A 19,438-nucleotide genomic window follows, 5' to 3' on the forward strand; every position below is an offset into this window, starting at 1 on the left:
CCAACCTCGGCAGACAGAGACTGCATTTCCGCCATGTGACTTATAGAGAAATCTATGCTTTCCTTAAAAGCCAACCAAATAAATTCATACTAACCAGCGTTTACTCTTTTTTCTACTGAAGCTGCAGCTTCTTTAAGACTGAACTGGAAACGATGCTCAGTATTTGTGACCTACTTTAAAAAGTTTTACACCATCACTTGTAATAAATGGGGCTCGGGGCTGCATGCCACAAACAGGGTGAGGGGAGCCTGGAAGCAATGAGAGACACAATAATACACTGTTTCAATTTTGCTCTTTTTCGACAGAAATAACAGAAAATTCATCCTTTTCCACATGAACTCCAAACCTCACGAGCTCTGCAGAGACTGGCCATCGTTGTTAAGACAAGAGAGAGATGATGGAGGAAAAGGATGAATACAAGAAGACGGAGAAAAGACACCGATGTGCACATGTCACAGCAGATTAAATGTCACATAATGGAATTCCATTATTTTTGCAATAATTGTTAAAAATCTGTTTCGGGTACATTTATGAGGAGGCTTCTGTTCATACTTCACTTTGGTTTGTAAGTGATGTTTTATTATTATTATTATTATTATTATGTTTCCTACAGAGCCCCGAAAGACTCGAAAAAAGACTTGAATTGTGGCCACAAAATAGGTATGACGTGCTAAAGAAATACTAAATAATAATATAATTTGATTATAATTAAGAGCTGCATAAGCAAAAAAGGGGATCAAGAAGGCTGAAGCTACACGACGGACAGAGTTTTATTTTAGTTTGGGAACGAGTAGCAAAGATAGCAAAGGAAATGATGATACAAATGAATATTCCCTGTGTGCGTCATACTTATTTCGTGGCCACAGATTAGTATTTCGTTTCCTCTGTACTCATATAAGCATTTGGTGTAACAAGAACATCATCAGTAACTGTAATGAATGACAGCGTTATTCGGGGGGGGGGGGGGCGGAGCATGAGAAGACCGACAAAAATGACATGGAAATACACAGTACAGGCTCCCCCTTGTGGCACGTTAAAAATAAAAGAAATGGCCAGGACTGTATGTTGGTGAGCTACATTTTCAAGACACTCACGTGAAATGTTAACAGTCGACCTACTGCGAGTGGAAAATAATTTAGCGTCCCCGTCCCTGACTGTTCTATGAATACACGAAGTACAGCAGCTGTAATATGTGAGATGATCCTGATGATTCAAGTACCCGTTTAAAACACCAGAGGATCATCGACAAATCACATGTCCACTTAAGGCATCGTGATGAAAAGCAAACAATTGCGTTCCACAGTTTGTGGATAAACTCTCTTCACTTAGTTTTTTTCTTTACGTATTTTAGTACCAGGGAGTAATAACTGAGTATTATTCGTTAATATATATCTATATATATATATATATATAAGTGCAATTTCAATTTGATCACATGAAATGTTTGGAACACTGAGTAAAAGGAGGTCTGTTGAGGACTTTTCTATCATCGTCAACATTTGGCTACATATACTTTCTATACAACATATAATTCACTGGTCTGTGTTGGATGATGTGAATATTATGTTTTGGAATGAAAAAGAAAAGAAAAAAAGAACACAATACATGTATTCTTCAGAAATGTAAATGACTCTAGATTTGTTTTGTTCGTGGCTGCAGTTTTCTTTTCTTTCTGCGTTGTGTTGACATTGTCACTTGTGTTTAGACATTTAAACTGGTCGTTACTTTGGCATCAACATCACTTCAAATCAGTTTGTGCTGGATGAAAAAAAAATCTGCCACAACTGTGAGATTATTTTCACCAAATTTTAAATTTGCCTAAATTTTGAGAGGAAATGTTGTTGCTTTTTTTTTTTTTCCTTTCAAGTTAAAAATGAAAAATGTGTTACCTTCTTCTAGAGATGTGTTCAGATTATTTCCTTTTCCTGTAACAAAGCTTATACCTCACAGTTGAAATCTTTCTCTATGACTGCAGCTAAATGTTCTAGAAGAATGACAGTGAACATATTTGATCAGACCCTATGGCGTTTTACAGACTGAGTGTTTGACCTCGCTCAGGATGGGTCTGTGGCTTTGTCCTGGACCTGGTGGTGACTGTTGCTGCAGTGAACCTTGGAGAGCTGCAGGCCGCTGTGGACAACAGAAGTGAGGCAACGCGTGGAATCGCTGTCCTGGAGGACGCCTCGATCCTGCACCACCGCATCACTGGAGCTTTTATTCTGACCCGGAGACAGATTGACCCCAAGTAGTCCATCCTTTGACTCCTCTTTCTCCCAGGGAACCAGCACAGTGGACTGTCTGTGCTTGGATAGGCTTCCCTCTTCTTCCTTTTTGCTGCCCTGCCTGTGGAGGGCCTTTTCCTGGTACTGCCTCACCACCTCCTTCGACACTACCTTCCTCCTCAGGATGCTGGTAGAGGAAATCTGGTTCTGGCTCTGAGGAGGTACAGTGCTGGTTTGGGGTTCTGAAATGGTCCGGGACCGGCCCGCTGGAGCACAAGAATAGTCCAGGTGAGAATCTGTTGCTGGAGAACTATAACTGACAGAGAGCATGTGAGATGGTGGAGCGGGTGTTAGTCTGAGGGGAAGTAAGGGCGAGTAGGAGAAGCGGTTTTCTGGCTGTCGTGCTGGAGGTAAAGGGCGAAGGACGGGGTCAGAGTTGGGCTTAGGAGAAGGTTTGGAGACGTTGTCCCTCTTGGCTGGGGGCGTAGCAGCGACAACGACAGTCACAGGAGGAGCTACCGTGGGTTTCTTCAGGCTGCTCTTGTTGGGCTGTCTCCGTGGAGACGGTGGGAGATGTTTCCCATGGACTGCGCTATCATCCTGGCCCATGTTCCAGCTGCTCTGATCATCACCACAATCACTCTCATCTGCAGGTTTAGACTCGCTGGAGGGAGCGGGTTTAGTCTGTTTCAGAGAAATAAACAAACAAGAAAAACAACAATATAATAAACTTTTTTATGAAAACACCTGTGGAACACAGCTGTGCTGCCGACACATGCACACGACTGGTGTACGCCCTAACAGTGATGATATACATATCTTTGTCCGGCATTATGAATGCAGTTTATTTAATAGTTGTAACCTTTGGTCATTGAATGTCATACAGTCTGACTGCTCCAAGTCATTTGTTCTCAAACTTCTTCTGTCGTGCTCACCTTTAGATGGAAGATACAAATGTCACGCCCCCTAACGCCAACAAAACAGTCACAAAATATGCAAAGATAAACTTTTATTGAAACAATTTCCAAGACCTTTGACCTTGCTCTCAATAACTTATGTATCAATGAGCAAAAAGCCACTTTAAACATATATTTGGTATAAGACTGCAGCATGAGATGGTCTCAGCTTGTGTGGAGATGTTCCCTCTGCTCAGTGCCTGACCTGTAAACCTCAGCCTCAAGGTAAAGTTTCTAATCTCAAGAACTGATACATGTAAACACCTCAACATCCACTCTGATTATAAAGTCAGCTTCACCTGCGGCAGATGCAGAACAGAGGTCACTTCATATAACTGAGTTAGGACACGACACTAGCCACTTTTCAAAGATTATATTGCCTCATAATCTATATTATATATACAGTATATACAGTATATAGCGTCTTCTATAGTTTCTTGCGTACCGGGGTCTTGTAGTCTAATTCATCCATGGACCGGAAGAAGTCCAGGCTCTTGGCTGCGCTGAGTCTTCCCTGTTCCAGCGTCGTGGTGTTCAGAGAGTCCAGGATTTCCGCCAGCAGGTTCATCTGACCCGAGCTGGACGAGTCGATGTCGAGCTCCAGCGAGTACGAGTCATCGCTGTCCTCGGTGTAAGAGGGAACGTCCCCACTGTCCTCTGAGGAGATTCTGTGTTTCGGGGAGAGACGACAGTGACAGAGTCCGTCCTTTTGCCACGTTTTGAACGATGATTCTGTTTTTGAATGTTAGCTCATGATGGGAACTTTCACTTAAGTCCAACTGTAACTGTTTCAATGCATGACATATCATTTCTGTGTGTGCTTTTACCAATACTGTCCACTTGGGGGCAGTGTTATCCTTAGTAAAAAGACAAAAAGCTGCTTTTCAACAGGCTGCCAGATTAAATAAAATGAATCAGTCAGTTAAGGTTACTCTGTCTGTACATACATGACATACATACCTAATATAAACATGGCTTCAAAGACAAATACATGTGGTGGTAATACTTAATAAAAAGAGGAGATCTTACTTGCTTGCACTGTCTAGCTCATCATCATCAAGACCATAGCCAAGATCTCGGGGGTCCATGCTCATGGGAGACTTGCGGAGGTTCTGCTGTTAATGACAATAATGTAGCAAGTGGATGCCGTTAAATAAAAGAAATAATATGATAAAACAATAAATAAAAAAAAACGGAGCTGTGGAAGTCTCTGCTTAAAGATACAAGGCTCCTGAGAAACATGGAGTCCAGACAGAATATTTAGTTTCTTCCCAGAAAAATATGACTTGGGACTTAAAAAAAAAAAAGATGCATGTCTGTGTTTGGTCGGTACGTATGACAGCAGCCATGGCTCGTCTTAATGAACCTGGACTCTCAGGTTTGGGACTGAATTTGTCAAATTTGAGTCTAGGGATAAAAATCTTTAAAAAATCGTCTGCAGTTTTTAGTCAAACTCAGCGTTATAAGTGAGCTAAAAACTACTTAGGCACTGTGAGTTGAGGTGCGGGTAACCGAACAAGTCATTTGTATTACAACACCAATGCACGTGATTATATTTGTCACTTCTGTGTGGGGAATGATCAGTGTGTCCTGTAGTTGTCTGACACACTTTAATAAGCCACCTGTGTACCGTGTTTAATGGGCGATTTAAGAAGAGTCAGAGGCTTTACAGAGCGGGGCAGGACTCTCCCCATGGGAACCCAAATCTGCCCCGTGGGCCACTTATTAACATGCCTTCCACTACGACACACATGTTCCTCCTTCACTGTGCGTGCATGTTCGCTTATGCTCATACAATCTTTCACTTTTGAGTGCTCGCTCTTTCTTTTTTTTTTTTTTTGCCCACTTCCTCAACTCCTATGACAATTTTCTTTGGTCTCAAATTGTGCTTCCATGTCCAGGGTTTTTCTTTTGTACAGGCAGCTTCTCCTCTCTTTTAGTAAACTTTTGTTAGCCACATTAATAAAGCCAAAAACTGAACAGAAAGGTTGTTTTTAACACTAAAGGCACACAGAGCAGAGAGAATGTGTTAAGAGAACTGAGGACAATACAGTTTGGGGCTTGCATTGTGGTTTTGGTAGCTGGAAAATCTGAGACTAAAAGGTGAAGCACAGTAAGAAACAAGGACTAGATGGAGGGGGGGGGGGTACAAAAAAGGAAGGAATGAAATGTGGAGAGGTGAGGAAAGATTCCTTGAAGACCTAAAGAATGATGGGAATGGTGGGGACGGGGGGGGGGGGTGGTCAGTGGTGGAACCGTGAACCAAGCCGGTGTTGATTAGCCCGCGCAGTGCCAGCCAGACAGGCGGAATGTAACGTGTGACTGGCCTGGCCTCATTTAGGGCCTGTGTTCGGCCAGTGAAGATACACACACACACACACACACACACACACACACACAAGCACACACACACACATGTTAGGGGAAAAAAAAAAAAGAGTTAAAGTGCCATTTTCTCCATAAAAGTCAGAAGAGGAGATGTGTGCAGTAGCCATATAAGCCTCTCAGCCATTGAGCTAAACACGAACACATGTGGTGGCACTGCTGATTGGCGCAGCCTCTCCTCTTCCATGGTAGCTTGGAGCTATAATGAAAGAGATTTCAGAGGGGCTCGGGCCTGGGATCCCTAAACAGCCTTTAATGGATTCCTGTGTCAGGGCCGTAAATCTGGGGCAAGGGCCCACATGCCAGCCAACTAGAGCAGGCCGGCAGAGCGGAGATGCACCTGTGAGACACTTGGGAGGGTGAGCTCTGGACAGAAATCCTGACAAAAAACTACAAACACATGCACTGTATGTTTATGTTGCATGCAGTCACTTCATTTGTGTGACAGATATGTGTAGGGGGACGCGGGGCCTCTCTCTGCATTTAGGTGTTTATCAAAGCAAGGTGAACCCAAACACAACCAGACACAGGTCATGAAGCCTGCTCCTCAGATCTTGGTTACAGCTCTGGTGCCGTCTGCCTGAGAGGAAGTTCCATAGGGAGCAGTAAATGGATGGTAGCGCTCTTCACGGCTTTATCAATTTGTCATTCCCTCTCTTCACTGTGACCCTTTAGTGCAGCAGTTAAGATTAAACTATTTACAACAACTAAGCGTTTTACGATAGCAGCGCCAAATTTAGCACAGGAGTTGGTTTACATCCTTTTTTTTTTTTCTTTTTTCACCTTTTTTTAAAATGGCCAACATGCTGCATTCATTTTACCGGCCGTGGTGTGAGATAAGTGTGTTTTTGTCGGGGTGTTAGGTTACTGCTCCTTCAGTGATAAATCTGAGATCAATAATAAAAAAACAGCAACCAAAAAATAAAATAAAAAACTTAGATTAGAAATAAACGCTTTCTAATCTCGATATCCATGTTGAGATATTCTAATTCAGTGCAAACGCCTCCCATGTTGAAACTGTGACAGCTCTGCTACCAACGCCAGGCCTGACAGGACAGTGAAAAGCATGAAATAGCAGAACAACAGATTATCATACTGCTCCTTCGTTAGCCTCTCACTGTCGGCTAATGGAAAGCTGAAAGACAAAAAAATGAAAAGGCGATTTCTCCCTCCATGCCGCCCTGTCTCCCATTTCCTCCCCTCCATCACTCGACTGTCGGTGACAGATGTCATTGTTTCTGTCTGCCTGACTCTCGCTGCCAGCCTCACCACCACAACTGAGAGACTGCACAGAACGCAGAACGAGAGCCAAAGAGTCAGGAGAAGATACAGTACAGGAGCTCCAGACATGAAAACAATAACAAATACTAAGGTCAGGGTATTTCAGAAAAACTAACATGATCTGAGAAAGAAAGAAAGTCTCTTTTTTATTGTGCCATTTTGTACGTATCCATACAAACATTAAAAAAGGGAACATTCGCTGCTAGTTATTACATTAAAAAAAATTGTGAACATTTATTATCCTTTACTTTAACCTTTTTATACCGTGGGCCTCCTAATGTAATAAACAAAAGGTATTTCATGTAGAAGGGCCTTAAAAATGTCAGACTTGATCTGAGAAATTACATTTTATCATTGTGGTTATGAGGGGAAAATACTCATCATCCATTTTAAGTCTGCATTTAAAGAAACAAACTCCCCCCCCATTCCCTTCCTTCCCTGCATGACTGGTTAAGCGGAACAACTGTGGCTCTCTGTGACAGGTCCAGACGCTAGTGGACTTTAATAGCCAGTCTTACATTATATATTTCATATGGTATTTCTGAGTGGGCACTGATCTCACAGCTTGGCAGTGTTGTGTATAGAGATTCCGGTAAAATGCAAACAAACCTTGGAGAGAGGCAGAGCCTCTGCAGAAATACGGCCAAGTCTGTGTCTGCCTGTTTAAGAGCTGCTCACTTGATGGTGGTGGTGGTGGTGGTTGGGGGGGGGGGAATAACGTTTGAGGCAAGATCTGCTGCTCGTTTTCTGTCCAACTGGCTGCTGCTGAAAGCCCACATTCCCTTGACTTAAAACAGCAGCCATAAAAGAAGGAGAATGTGAATTATGCTCATTCTGTTACAAGTAAACTCGTCGAGTGAAATCACCAGGTGTCTTTCTGTGAATGGCTGCAGTGCAGTAGCGCGATACAGCCAGGAGGTGGCACTTTGGTTTCAGTGAGGAGGAGAAAGCTGCTCAATTCTCTGAAGTGGGGGGGACCTAAGACTACAAACATGAACAAATAACCATGTAAACACACACATGCACACGCCCCCACCACAGACACACACACACACACACACACTGCATGTTAGCTATTCTTTTTCAACTTGGAATTATTACGAGCACTATTGTACATCAATGAATCACTTACAAATCCTCATTTTGTAAATGAATTATTAGATAAATGTTAAAATGAAAGTCATCACATCACTTTTGTGTGCTGTCCAAGTATAGCATTTTGATCATACCCTGACTATAAAGTACAGTTAAGAGTAACTGTATTAAAATACACGCAAGTGTTACTAGACAATAGTTCTTCATGATGAATTGGTCAACACAGTAACATAAAGTAACAGAACACAACAAGACATGGGTACAGTGTGTGTCCACTGACAACAGGGGTTGTCTCTCACTGATGGACATCACAGTTATTCACCCATGCAGACACAGTGACACACACACACACACACTGGGGCTAAGACTAACTATCATTTTCATAAATGTCAATAATTTTCTCATATAATGAACTTGTTTGGTGCATAAAAGGTCATCATTGGTGTCTACACCAATTGGCCAATTGGAGATATCTACCTACAATTGGCCTCAAATATCAAATAGATATGACATTATTCAGGTTTCTGTTATACAGAGGCAAAGAACGCAGAAAATATTTCAGTTTTAAAGGTTGAAAAATCAGAGAACATGTCAATCGAACATGTGGGGACATACAGTGTGTGTCCCTTGATGTAACTTTGTTGCTCTGTTTTTACATCATGGGCCTGTGTGGTGTTTTCCAAGGCTGATACTGCTAAAGCCTCAACAGGTGAAGAGTTCAGAGCCCGAGGCTGAGCACCGGGCCCAGGCCTGCTGGCTGTCATTGCCCATAACACTGTCCCCACCTCGACTCTCCTCTGCTCTCTAAACAGCTGTCATTCTGTTGCCTGCAACCTGAGGCACACTGCTAAATGTGTGTGTGTCTCACACACACAGTGATGTACAAAAGGGCTGAGGTGCAGATGCTTACAGCACAATACCACATTAAACACACACCAAATATATAAAAAAAGTATTACATACAGAATCTCAAAAACAGATGTGGCACACACACACACACGTGCACACACACACACACAAACAAAAGCATACAGGTGCCAGAACAATGGCTGTTGTTTGTTGTATCAGACAATAAGTCCACAGTCCAATTCTGTCTTGTTTTTGTCAAACAAAAAAGATTACTCCTACATTCTTAATCTACAAGCTCACCAAACACTACAAATCACCCACACTGTCGGATACGGCTCAAATATATACGCATATGACAGCAGCAGCACTTTGGTACATGTGTTGGCTGATCAAATAGAATATGAATTTCATAACTCTTGATTTATTTTTGCTGTGATTAATTAAAAGGAGCTTCTCCAGGATCATTCACTTCATTTCAAGGACTGCCTTAGCGGTGTTTGCTAAAAAACGATGAGATGATAAAAGTGGAACAAGGCTCTTCTTTCATACAGGAGTTTGGAATCTCTTAAATTGCTTTTGATCGCTTCTGATGACATGTTCCCGAATTTATCCCACAGATGAAGGAGAGGTTTGAGGACGCAAAGATGACACAGAGAGAGAGGTGGTGCAGCAACGGGGCAAAAGTCCAGGGAACTGTTCTTATTTAAGGAATTTAGATTTTTAAGATTGAGAAATACAGACTGTTGTTGACATCGACGGACAAGTAACTAAGACACATGTTGGACCTAATGGTGATAAAGTCAATGTGTGGATATTGAAGAGAAGGTGTGCATCTTCATGTTACTTAACCTTTATTTAACCAGGTGAGTCCCACTGAGATCAATTTCCTGAGCAGGAAACACCTGGTCAAGACAGTTGTGCGCAGAACAACTGTCAACTGACAACATCAAGATTTCATAGAACGCGATCTCAGACAAAAACAGGGAGGAAAGAGACGGAGAGATAAGAGGGAATAACAACAGTAGGTGTGTTACTCTCCATCATTTCTGCACTGTATCTGAAATATAAATATGGTGTGCTGTAAACATTCAGGTAAAAAAAATAAAGAAAAAAGGAAAGCCAGAAAAAAAACTTCAAAATAAAATTTAAAAAAAGAGGTCTCTTCATTATGCTCTTGCCAAATAATTTTCGAATGGTATTTCATAAACAAAAACACGCACACTTCCAAAAACTCTTAAAAACAAATGTTTTTGAAGAGTTTCACTCTTTCAGGGGTTAGTGCACACTGACAGGCCATAAATTATCGAGGCTTTCTCTGCTTCTCCATTTTTAGCTTTCGTTTTTATTTGACAGAAAAACGAATCTTGGAGTGCAGGACTTTACCAAACACAAAAAAACAAGTGTTTTTTTTTTTTTAAGAATGTTTTGAATGCACATGGATGGAGGTAATATGCTGGATTAAATCATTAAAACGGCAATGTGAAAAGGGAAGACTGAGAAGACTGTCGTGTATAGCTAAAGAGGAACTGATGGACTCTATACAGTATATATACAGTATATATACAGTAATGTGCAAACTAACCCGAACCCTGCTTTGTCGTATTTACGTCTGTCAACTCATTTGGATTGGAACGATGTGACTGTATACTGTATGGTCATTATAGCATTGCTACAACAACAAATCTAATGGTGAGAGATATACACACACACACACACACACACACACACACACACATACACACACATACACACACACACACACACACACACACAGAACCAGTGCTAGGGGACATGCAATCCTCTGTCCTGTGTCCCCCCCCTCCTCCAGTTGTCCCCAGGGACCCGTTACTGTGGCAATGAACAGGCCTCAGTGGCAGCGACAGAGGCGTGTACAGCCTGAATACAGCATATGTGTGTTTGGGGTTGTGTGCAAATCAATTGCATGTTAACTTTTAATCTGTGTGTGTGCGTGTGTGTGTGTGTGTGTGTGTGTGTGTGTGTGAGCCCATCTTTGTGTGTGCCCTAGCTGGGGGGAGCGTGTCCGAGGAGGCTTTTAGAAAAACCCTAATTGCCGTTCTTCTCCTCTCCCCGGCCGTCACACCTTCCTCTGTGCAAAGACTTTCCAGTTTGATCACACACATGTACACACACACACACGCACACACACACAGGAAGCACAATGCTAATTAGAGACAGCACAAACTCTCCCAATCACACTTTTACATGACTGTGACCAAAATGTCAGTGTGTGCATGCAGGTTTTTCCTTTTTGGTTTTGGACAGATTTGAAAGTCCATTTGTCATTTTCTGTTTAAATTGAGCAGTAAGATGTGGAAGAGCCCCAGCTGGGATTACAGAGGTATAGATGCAATATGCAGTGTGAGATATAACAAGTATGCCCGGGGCCATTTGCATGTGTTTGTACTGTACAGTGTGCAATTTTAATTACACAAACCTAAACTTCCAACGCCAAGAAATATAAGCGAACATATTCGTTTACACTACACTTCAGGGTCTCATAATTTCCTAATGCTCTCAACTCTTCTGATACATTTATTGATGATTGTGTATTTTGTGAGTGTGCATGTACTTGCTCATCATCTGTCAGCTCTGCACACAACAAAGAAAAAAAAAAAGAGTGCTATCCACTTATGGTGCACCAGCAAATTCTTCAGAGGAAATGCTGACCAGCAGATGAGTTGCCTCTACTGTCCGTGCTGTTCACAGCGAAAACACTGAACGTACAACACGAGTGTGTTGACAGAAAAAAAAAAGTGCTTATATTACATTTGGCACCCTGACAAACTACTGTACTTCCAAGAGTCGTTAGAAGGGAAGGAGAGAGTGAGGAGGGAGATAAGAAGAAGAAAGAGAGAGAAAAATGTGAGGATGGAGAGAAAAAGAGCAATGACAGAAAGAGTACAGAAGTGGAAGGCTGCATCTTTGTCAGGAGGATGGCAGGATAAGTCGGTGTAAATGTAGTTAACTCGTTTTCTGTGTGTGTGTGTGTGTGTTACCCGTCTCATCTTCTGCAGTCTCCTTGGAGACAGGCTCTTGGTGCTAGTGGGAGACCCCGCGCAGACCATCACTCCCTCTTCTTCTTCTTCCTGAAAAGGAAAATGAAGCACGTGAGTCTCACATGATTCGTGTCATAAATGAATTTCAAACTGAAACATCAGTTAGCTCGGAGGATAATCTGCGGCGTGTGAAGCGAATCCATTCAAATGGAAGAATTTAAGGAGATTATGATTCGAGTTGAGTTTTTCCTACTCTCGGCAAATGTACTACAACTTGCTCCTCTGTGTCACTGACCCAAAGCTCTGTCTGAAACATCAATGAAACACAATGTTTTATTAGTAATCCTTCACTCTAATCTACATGTTCACTGTGGATTATTTTAGTCACTCCAACACAGTACACTGCTCTGTTTCTGTGAATACTTGCTGGTAAAATCTAAATCTTACACCAACATTTTTTAGGGAGATTATGGTGAGGATTACAGCAATAATTATTACCTTGGGATTATTTTTGACGATAAGATATACACTATATCACATCGTAAACAGCAGGTAACAAACACGCCAATGGTAATTTCCTCTCAGCAGTTTTATTTCCATACGTTTGTGTGATCTTTAGAAACCTGAATTAATTTGTCTTCTCACCGCACTGGCTAATAGAGTCTGACTTCAAAATCAAATAGATTTCAGCCCCTCATTTTTGCTTCTGCCGTGTGTGCGTGTGTTTGTGTGCGCACACGTTAACGCCGCATGCTCTTGCTCTTGTTCATCATCAGTGCCCTCGCTTCTCACTTTCCCACTGACAGATCAAACTTCTATTGCCTTATCAAATCCATCAGGCTTATGGAAACATACACCTCATTACATTAGCTTTGAGGAAATCACAGGCAATCTGATGAAATATGCAGACAATAAAAGAGAAAGAGGGGCTCGGGCGCGGATGACATGACAGGCCATAGCCAGAGGGGAGCGCTGGTTAAAAATGTACAGCCTGAACAAAGCGCTAGGCTTCAGCAGTCATTAAGAGCCGCTGCGTCAGAATCTCACGCTACATAGAAAACCAGCCTCTCCCGTTTGCCTCTATGACGAGGTGTGAATATGTCAAGAAAATGATGTGTATGTGTGCATGTACGTTTGTATGAGTGTGTGCGCACATGTGTGTCAGAGAGGTGTGAAGGTCAGCGCTGCTCACCCTGGCTTTAAGTCTGCCCTTAATGTCCCGGATGCCCCTCTTGGCATGACTCTTGGCCTAGGTGGGAAAAGCAACACACACACACACACACACACACACACACACACACACACAGAGAGACAGAAACACAAGCAGATTACTAATCAAAACATGTTGCATTAACATTCTGTTCTGGTTTCATGTAACATCAAGAAATGCTTTGATCCTTGTGGCAAAAACACAAGAGACAAAAGCCTGGATAAGAAAGCCTTGCACACTAACAGGAGGTGATAACATGAAAGGGCAGCCTGACCACCTATCCTACACCCCATAATGACACAGTGCTGCTCATCAAATGCACACTTGTCAGGAGCAATGCTCCATGACCAATTGCAAGAGACACACTTTTTCATTTTCATACATTCAAGCAAACGGAATCATTTTCTCCCTCCCAAATAACCCTGCAAAATGTCAGCCGGAGTCTATTTCAATGGATTTTTCAACACGTGAGGATTCAATTATATAATATTTAAAAAGCACTAACTGCTGTGCAGGAGAACATACCTTTGTCACAGCTGTGTTGATGAGTGCTCCCCCTCTCTGTAAGAGAAAAGACAGTTATTTGTCGTGTACGTCGATTTACACACACACTCAAATGTATTATCAGTTCTTACTCTTTTTTTTTGGACCAAACAAGTAATGAATTAATGGAGAAAACAGTCGACAGAAACAAAAAAAGACAAATATCTGCTACTGAATCAATGAAGAAAGTTTCTTGGTGGAGCGTCAAGTTTTCTGTGATTTTTTAGTGATTTTGAAGATGTTAAATTAAAAAAAATAAACATGATATTGATTACTTCCTGATCAGTGGAGGACGGTTTCACATCTCTAACATTGTAGAGTGTTATTTTTCAAATATTTAAAAGAAGTTTCTCTGATTTTTCAGCTTCTTAAATGTGAATATTTTCACATTTCAATAATTTGTGAATAAACAAATACACTAAAGCATCATCTGCATAGAACAAAACATTCTACTGTGAAATTTAGGGCTGCAACTATGTCTTTCTATTATCAGATCTTTAATAATTAAGTCTTTACAGTGGCAAAGTGTACTTTTCCCATATTGTGATGTGCACAAACCCAATAGAAGAACAACCAACACTAAATACTATTGTGGTATTACCTCAGTAAAACAAAAAGTGGTGACATCCGGCAAAGTATCATATTGCTGAGCCATGATAAACTGTGTGATTCATAGCATCCAGGAGGTTTTTATTTAGTAGCAGCAGCCTTCTACAGCCATGAAAGGGACTATGCATGATTGATTTTCTACACCGAGTTCTGCAGACTGACATTATAGTACCCAATATCTCTGTGTGGCTGTTTCCTTCTCTGTATCCGAGTCGTGGCATCTCTCCTTTGGCGTCTCACTCTTTTCTCTGTGTTTGGTCTTTAGTGTAAGCACAAAGCGGCAGCTAAACGGCTAAACAGAGGAAATGGCAGACAGGGTTTCAGAAGTCGGCAGAGGGAGCGAAGGAGAGGGGCCGAGGTGAAGGCCCCTCTTATAGATCCCTGTCAGTCAGGAAATGTGAACTTTAACAAACCTTTGAAGAGCACTCTAGAGAACTAATTCAGCCCTAGCTGAAGGCGTGGGGAGAAAGGGAGGGCGAGGGAGAGCTACTCAGTGAGTGAGAGACAGAGGGGGGCTGTGACAGAGATGAAAAGAAGGAGAGAAATAAAGAGAGAAAGGAGAGGAGGAAAGCGACAGAAGGAGGGAGAGATCTATGTTCTTGGGTCGGTTCAGCAGAGTAACGCCTGTGTTTGCTGCCAGATCAACATGTCATGTTGGTGGACGTCTTGTCACGTCAAATCACTTTTGTCTCCTTCCCTGTCTGCTTCCACTGTCCTGCTGCACGCGCCGCTTCACACACCAGAGTGCACTCAAGCTGGATCCGTACATTTCAGGCAGCCCCTTCATTCCAAAGGCAACACTAAGACTTCAAACTGCATTGTGTCAATCACGCTTTCAATTAAAATAGAACTCAAGAATGAAATGAGTGAAACACAACAAAAGCCAAAGATAAAAGCGTTTAGGCACGATATGCACAACAATCTGTGTGTACCTTTACAGTGTGCATCCACTGCTGATAGGACTTTGAATTACCTGAGGGAGAAATAAAACACAGGACATAAGGATTATTAAAAGTATTCTGCACTCAACGGCGCAGGATGAACATTGAAAAGCAAAGGAAACTATGGATCAGGGTAGATAGATTTTTTTTGCCCCTGTGAAAAATGTCCCAGGGGCTTGTTAGATCATTTCTAGGGCAAATTTATCAAATGTTGAGAAATACTGTACATTGTTTCATCTATTGGGTTATAACCATGGTTCTCAAATCAATTTCAAGACTTTTTAAAAGACATTTTAATTGATTATTGTGTATGCCGGCTGTTTGACTCAGGCGTTGCAAAAGCTAACCATCTTTATTTTGGGGGGACATGGTCTGAATTTCAAGGGCAATTTTACATATTTCAAAGGCATCTTACCCCCAAGCTCCCTCTAATTTCAAAACCCTGCTGTGCACATTACACTGTGACATAGTCACAATAGCTAGAGACACATGGTACACTACTAAACCTTTTTAAAATGTCTTTCTCAGTACACACATAGTGACTGTGTCAGGTTATGTGATGAGAATAATGGGAACTGTAAATAAAACTCAGCTCTATGTGTCCTTGGCATGAGCGCAATTAAAACTCTTTCCGCTAAACTTAAAAAGTAAAAACTGGTTTTCTTCTTTGCCCCTTTTGCCCTTTCACCAATCATAATTACAAACTAAAAAAAATGTAACCTCGAATTTCAAGCTAACAGACCTGTGAGGGCAGAATGGACGACTGTTTTCTCATATGATTGCAGAACATAATTACAGATGACATCGTGGGTTTGGGTTAAGATCAGAATAGACGAGCCTAATAATACAATGGGTATTTTGCTCCAACATCTGGATGGCATTTCTTTGTTCTTGTTCAGTAAATACGACTCAAACCTGAAGTGTTACGATCAAAACAGTCTAATTTGTCTGAGCACTCCTGTGGGATTTGTTTTGCACTCAGACTGCCTTCATCTCATGCACAGTCTTCACATTTAATAAAGCTCATTCCTGCCAAAATATTATTGGTCCTGTCAATCTTTTACCACCCTCAGTAAGATGTTCAGTCACCTTTTTATCAGTCAGGGTTGCTATGAATGACACAGCATAACAACAATTGGGGGATTTAAGTATAAAAATGTATATGCACAACTTTTTTTTACTCTTTGAAGGGAATTCAAGTTCATTAGTGCATTTTTATTTAAAGCATCTTATGTGGTCTGTTTGTTAGAAAATTAGCAAAAGAACACAACAATAAAACTGTGTAAGCTCCTAAATAAGTTTAACATTCAGTTCGACTTGCCTTTCTGTACATTAACTTGATTTACAATTTTGAGATTTAGATATGATCTGGGGGAGCAGAGGGCTTTTCTTTTAATCTCCATGGCTTTAAACGTTGCTCCCTATTTTGTTCACAGTTTTTTTTATCTTACTGTAGTGCAATACCTTCTGCCTATTACGTGAAATATGGCAAATGACTATAATGTGACTAATTGATGGTCGGGCCCAGCACTACTCACTTCCACAGAAGCCCCCCTCGGTGATTTCCTCTTCAAACATGTCGGTGAAGCCGCGGCCTGCGTTCAATTTGGCCAGCCGTCCGTCGATGAACTACAACCATAAATTACAACGTGCTTATTAAAGGAGTGGGGTGGGGGTGGATACACTTAAACAAACACATACACACTGATTCAAACACTCGAGCCAGTGTGGGGTGTTATTAATCCTACCTGACGGAAACTACATCTCAAGATTAGGTGGGGTTGCAGGTAATAGGGATTTGGTAATGTGGAGCAGATGAGGGATTAGGGCGGCAGACTACATGCTGCACACTGTCTGAGACATGAGGAAGTTTCATTTCCTCCCTCTGTAACATGGAGTGCATAAAACTCCATCTCATAAATATGGACCCAACGGTCAAAACAGATTTCATGACCACAGAAACAAATGCACAAGTCTGAGCAAACATTGCACCAACACACAGTAGAATAATGTCAAACATGACAAACATCCGTTTTCAGGCCATGACCAAACAAATGCAGGGGGAAATGAAATGATGTCAATCATACAAACATGAAAAGTCTTTTCACCCAATGCCACGAAGTACTTATGTAAGTATAAAAATATACATAAGTATAAAAAACATATATATGTGTATATGTGTATGTATATATATATATATATATACATATATATATATATATATATATATATGTATATATATACATATATATATATATATATATATATGTGTGTGTTAAAAAAAATGACAAGCATCAACAGTATTTTATTTTATCTGCGTATCTAAGTAAAGGTTTCACCGAAAAATGAACTTTCTATGAGCTCATGTCGATGTGCGAGTGTCTTTTGCCTAAATCTTTTTTTTGCCTATACTAATGGGGCTTTTCTTGTTTACAGGTGGGAGGGAAAAGCAACAAAAAAAACAGCAGTAGTGTCATTAACGGTGACATTTTTTCTGACTGAAGACTGCATTAATTACAAATGACTACCTCCTACCTTTCATGCACTCTTTTGTATTCTTAAGAATAAATAAATAAATAAATAAAAAGAGGCATATTGTTAGATTATATTTTAACACTAGCAATCCTACTCTCAGCCCCCTGCAAGTGTGTCCCACGTGTAACGACAGTGGAGACTGTTGTAGGGGTGCATGTCCGCAGGGACAACCTGCTAACTAGTGACCGACACAGCCACGCGCTCCTCTGGTCAGAAGAGCCGGAAAAAAACTCATCATTAGATCATTTTAATGAGAGGTGAGTACAAGATCCAAGCACTGCTCTGCTGCTCGTCTGGCCCAATTAGTGGAGATAATCAACCCAAATCATCACCTCGCCACACCAACCCCCACCTCGTCTCCCTCCACACGCCACAGCCACATTACCTGTTTCACCGTGGGCTTTAATTAGACAGTACTCAACAATGGCAGACTGTGATCACCACACACACACACACACACACGCAAACTTAACCCAACACATGTGCGCATGCATGAACACAAACGCATGTCGAAAACAAGGGCGTCTTTTCTGTCCTTTGAGGGGTAACACACAAAAACAGAAAATGAAAAAGTCTGAAAGAAACAGAAGGGAATTCTGTTGCGTCTCCGTCCACTCAAGCTTCATTGTGATGTGTACAAAAACATGACGTTTTGCTTTAATTATATTTTATCTTACCAAAGAAGCTGAAGCCAAACGACTTGTGTAAAAATAGAGCATGCAGTTCATCTGAATTGTCGACATGACACCTTGTTTCCTGCTGCTGTAGTTGCAAACAGCAGAATGGGAGAGTTATCCCATCAGGCTACCGGCATAATTACACATTCACACCCTGCTTACAGTATTCAAGCTTTATTTAAACTCTGGAGCTTTGCAGCCAGAGGTTGGGGTATAGATGTGACAGGGGTTAATGTGAAGATATACACTATAGGGGGGAACCTTTATGAAATATTTGTGAAAATGTATCCCATATACTGAGGGATGAAGCACAAGTCAGGAAGTTTTGAAGGCTGGGTTTGGGTTTACAGTTCGCCTGACTCTTTGCAAGTTAGTAGAGCACGAACATCCACATTTTTGCAATCCTAAACAGTAGTTAATCCTAAACAAAAGACCTCTTTAAAATGCAGATACAGAATTTGGAGCAACACTACATTTGAATGCGTTATTTCTGGTGTTACTCACCATCCACTTCCCTTACTGTTGGAATGAGATATATATGTATTCTTATATACACTGAGGGCCACAACAAGATCAGATTATTAGTATTTTTTTCATCAAACTATTACTATTTGTTTCTGGAAAAAAGGGGTAATTTACGCAGACAACAATGGGTAATAACTGATTGATTGTCTATGCAGGCTCCTGGCAGGACATTTTCCAACCGCCTGCACTCTCGATAAAACCCTGCATGGCTCAGTATAGCGAACAGAGTTCATTGACTCAGTCAATGATAACTCAGCACAGTATGCAGTGTATGTGTGCTATAGGAGCTGAGGATGGTTGACAGGAAGAAGGTTAATGACAGGTCTTCCTCAACATTCTTGCGGATGATCTCTCCCACTTGTTTTGTCTTAAACAGTGACGGTCTGGTCCACCAGAAACATGCATGTGAGGGAAATGTGACGTTCCATGTATGTATGAATTGTATTCATTTCAGGTATGCTCTATTATTTCTTTCAAACTCAAGAGAAAATCAACCTAGCTTTTGCTTTCAGTACACAAGTAGTAAATAACTCCTACTCATCTGCTTAATTCAATGTTCTATATTCTATGTTTTGCTTGAAACACAATTACAT

The 19,438-nt window shown here is 41.3% G+C and overlaps 1 protein-coding gene across 3 annotated transcripts in view; it reads right to left on the reverse strand.

Moving 5' to 3' along the window:
- Positions 1–1,865: 1,865 nt before the first annotated feature.
- The window catches only part of dennd1b (DENN/MADD domain containing 1B), a 97,554-nt gene continuing 79,981 nt past the window's right edge, over positions 1,866–19,438 (reverse strand). For 2 of the 3 annotated variants that reach the window (XM_058637824.1, XM_058637826.1), the window contains 8 exons: positions 16,647–16,737; positions 15,100–15,140; positions 13,541–13,576; positions 12,998–13,054; positions 11,806–11,895; positions 4,208–4,293; positions 3,624–3,846; positions 1,866–2,906 (listed from right to left, as the gene is read on the reverse strand). In XM_058637824.1, coding sequence (XP_058493807.1) covers positions 2,055–2,906; positions 3,624–3,846; positions 4,208–4,293; positions 11,806–11,895; positions 12,998–13,054; positions 13,541–13,576; positions 15,100–15,140; positions 16,647–16,737 — 1,476 coding nt within the window. In that variant the 3' untranslated portion in view covers positions 1,866–2,054. The remainder of the gene's footprint in view (positions 2,907–3,623; positions 3,847–4,207; positions 4,294–11,805; positions 11,896–12,997; positions 13,055–13,540; positions 13,577–15,099; positions 15,141–16,646; positions 16,738–19,438) is intronic. The other variant, XM_058637825.1, reaches the window with a different exon arrangement.

Source organism: Solea solea, chromosome 9 (genome assembly GCF_958295425.1).
Source record: "Solea solea chromosome 9, fSolSol10.1, whole genome shotgun sequence".
Lineage (NCBI taxonomy): Eukaryota > Metazoa > Chordata > Actinopteri > Pleuronectiformes > Soleidae > Solea > Solea solea.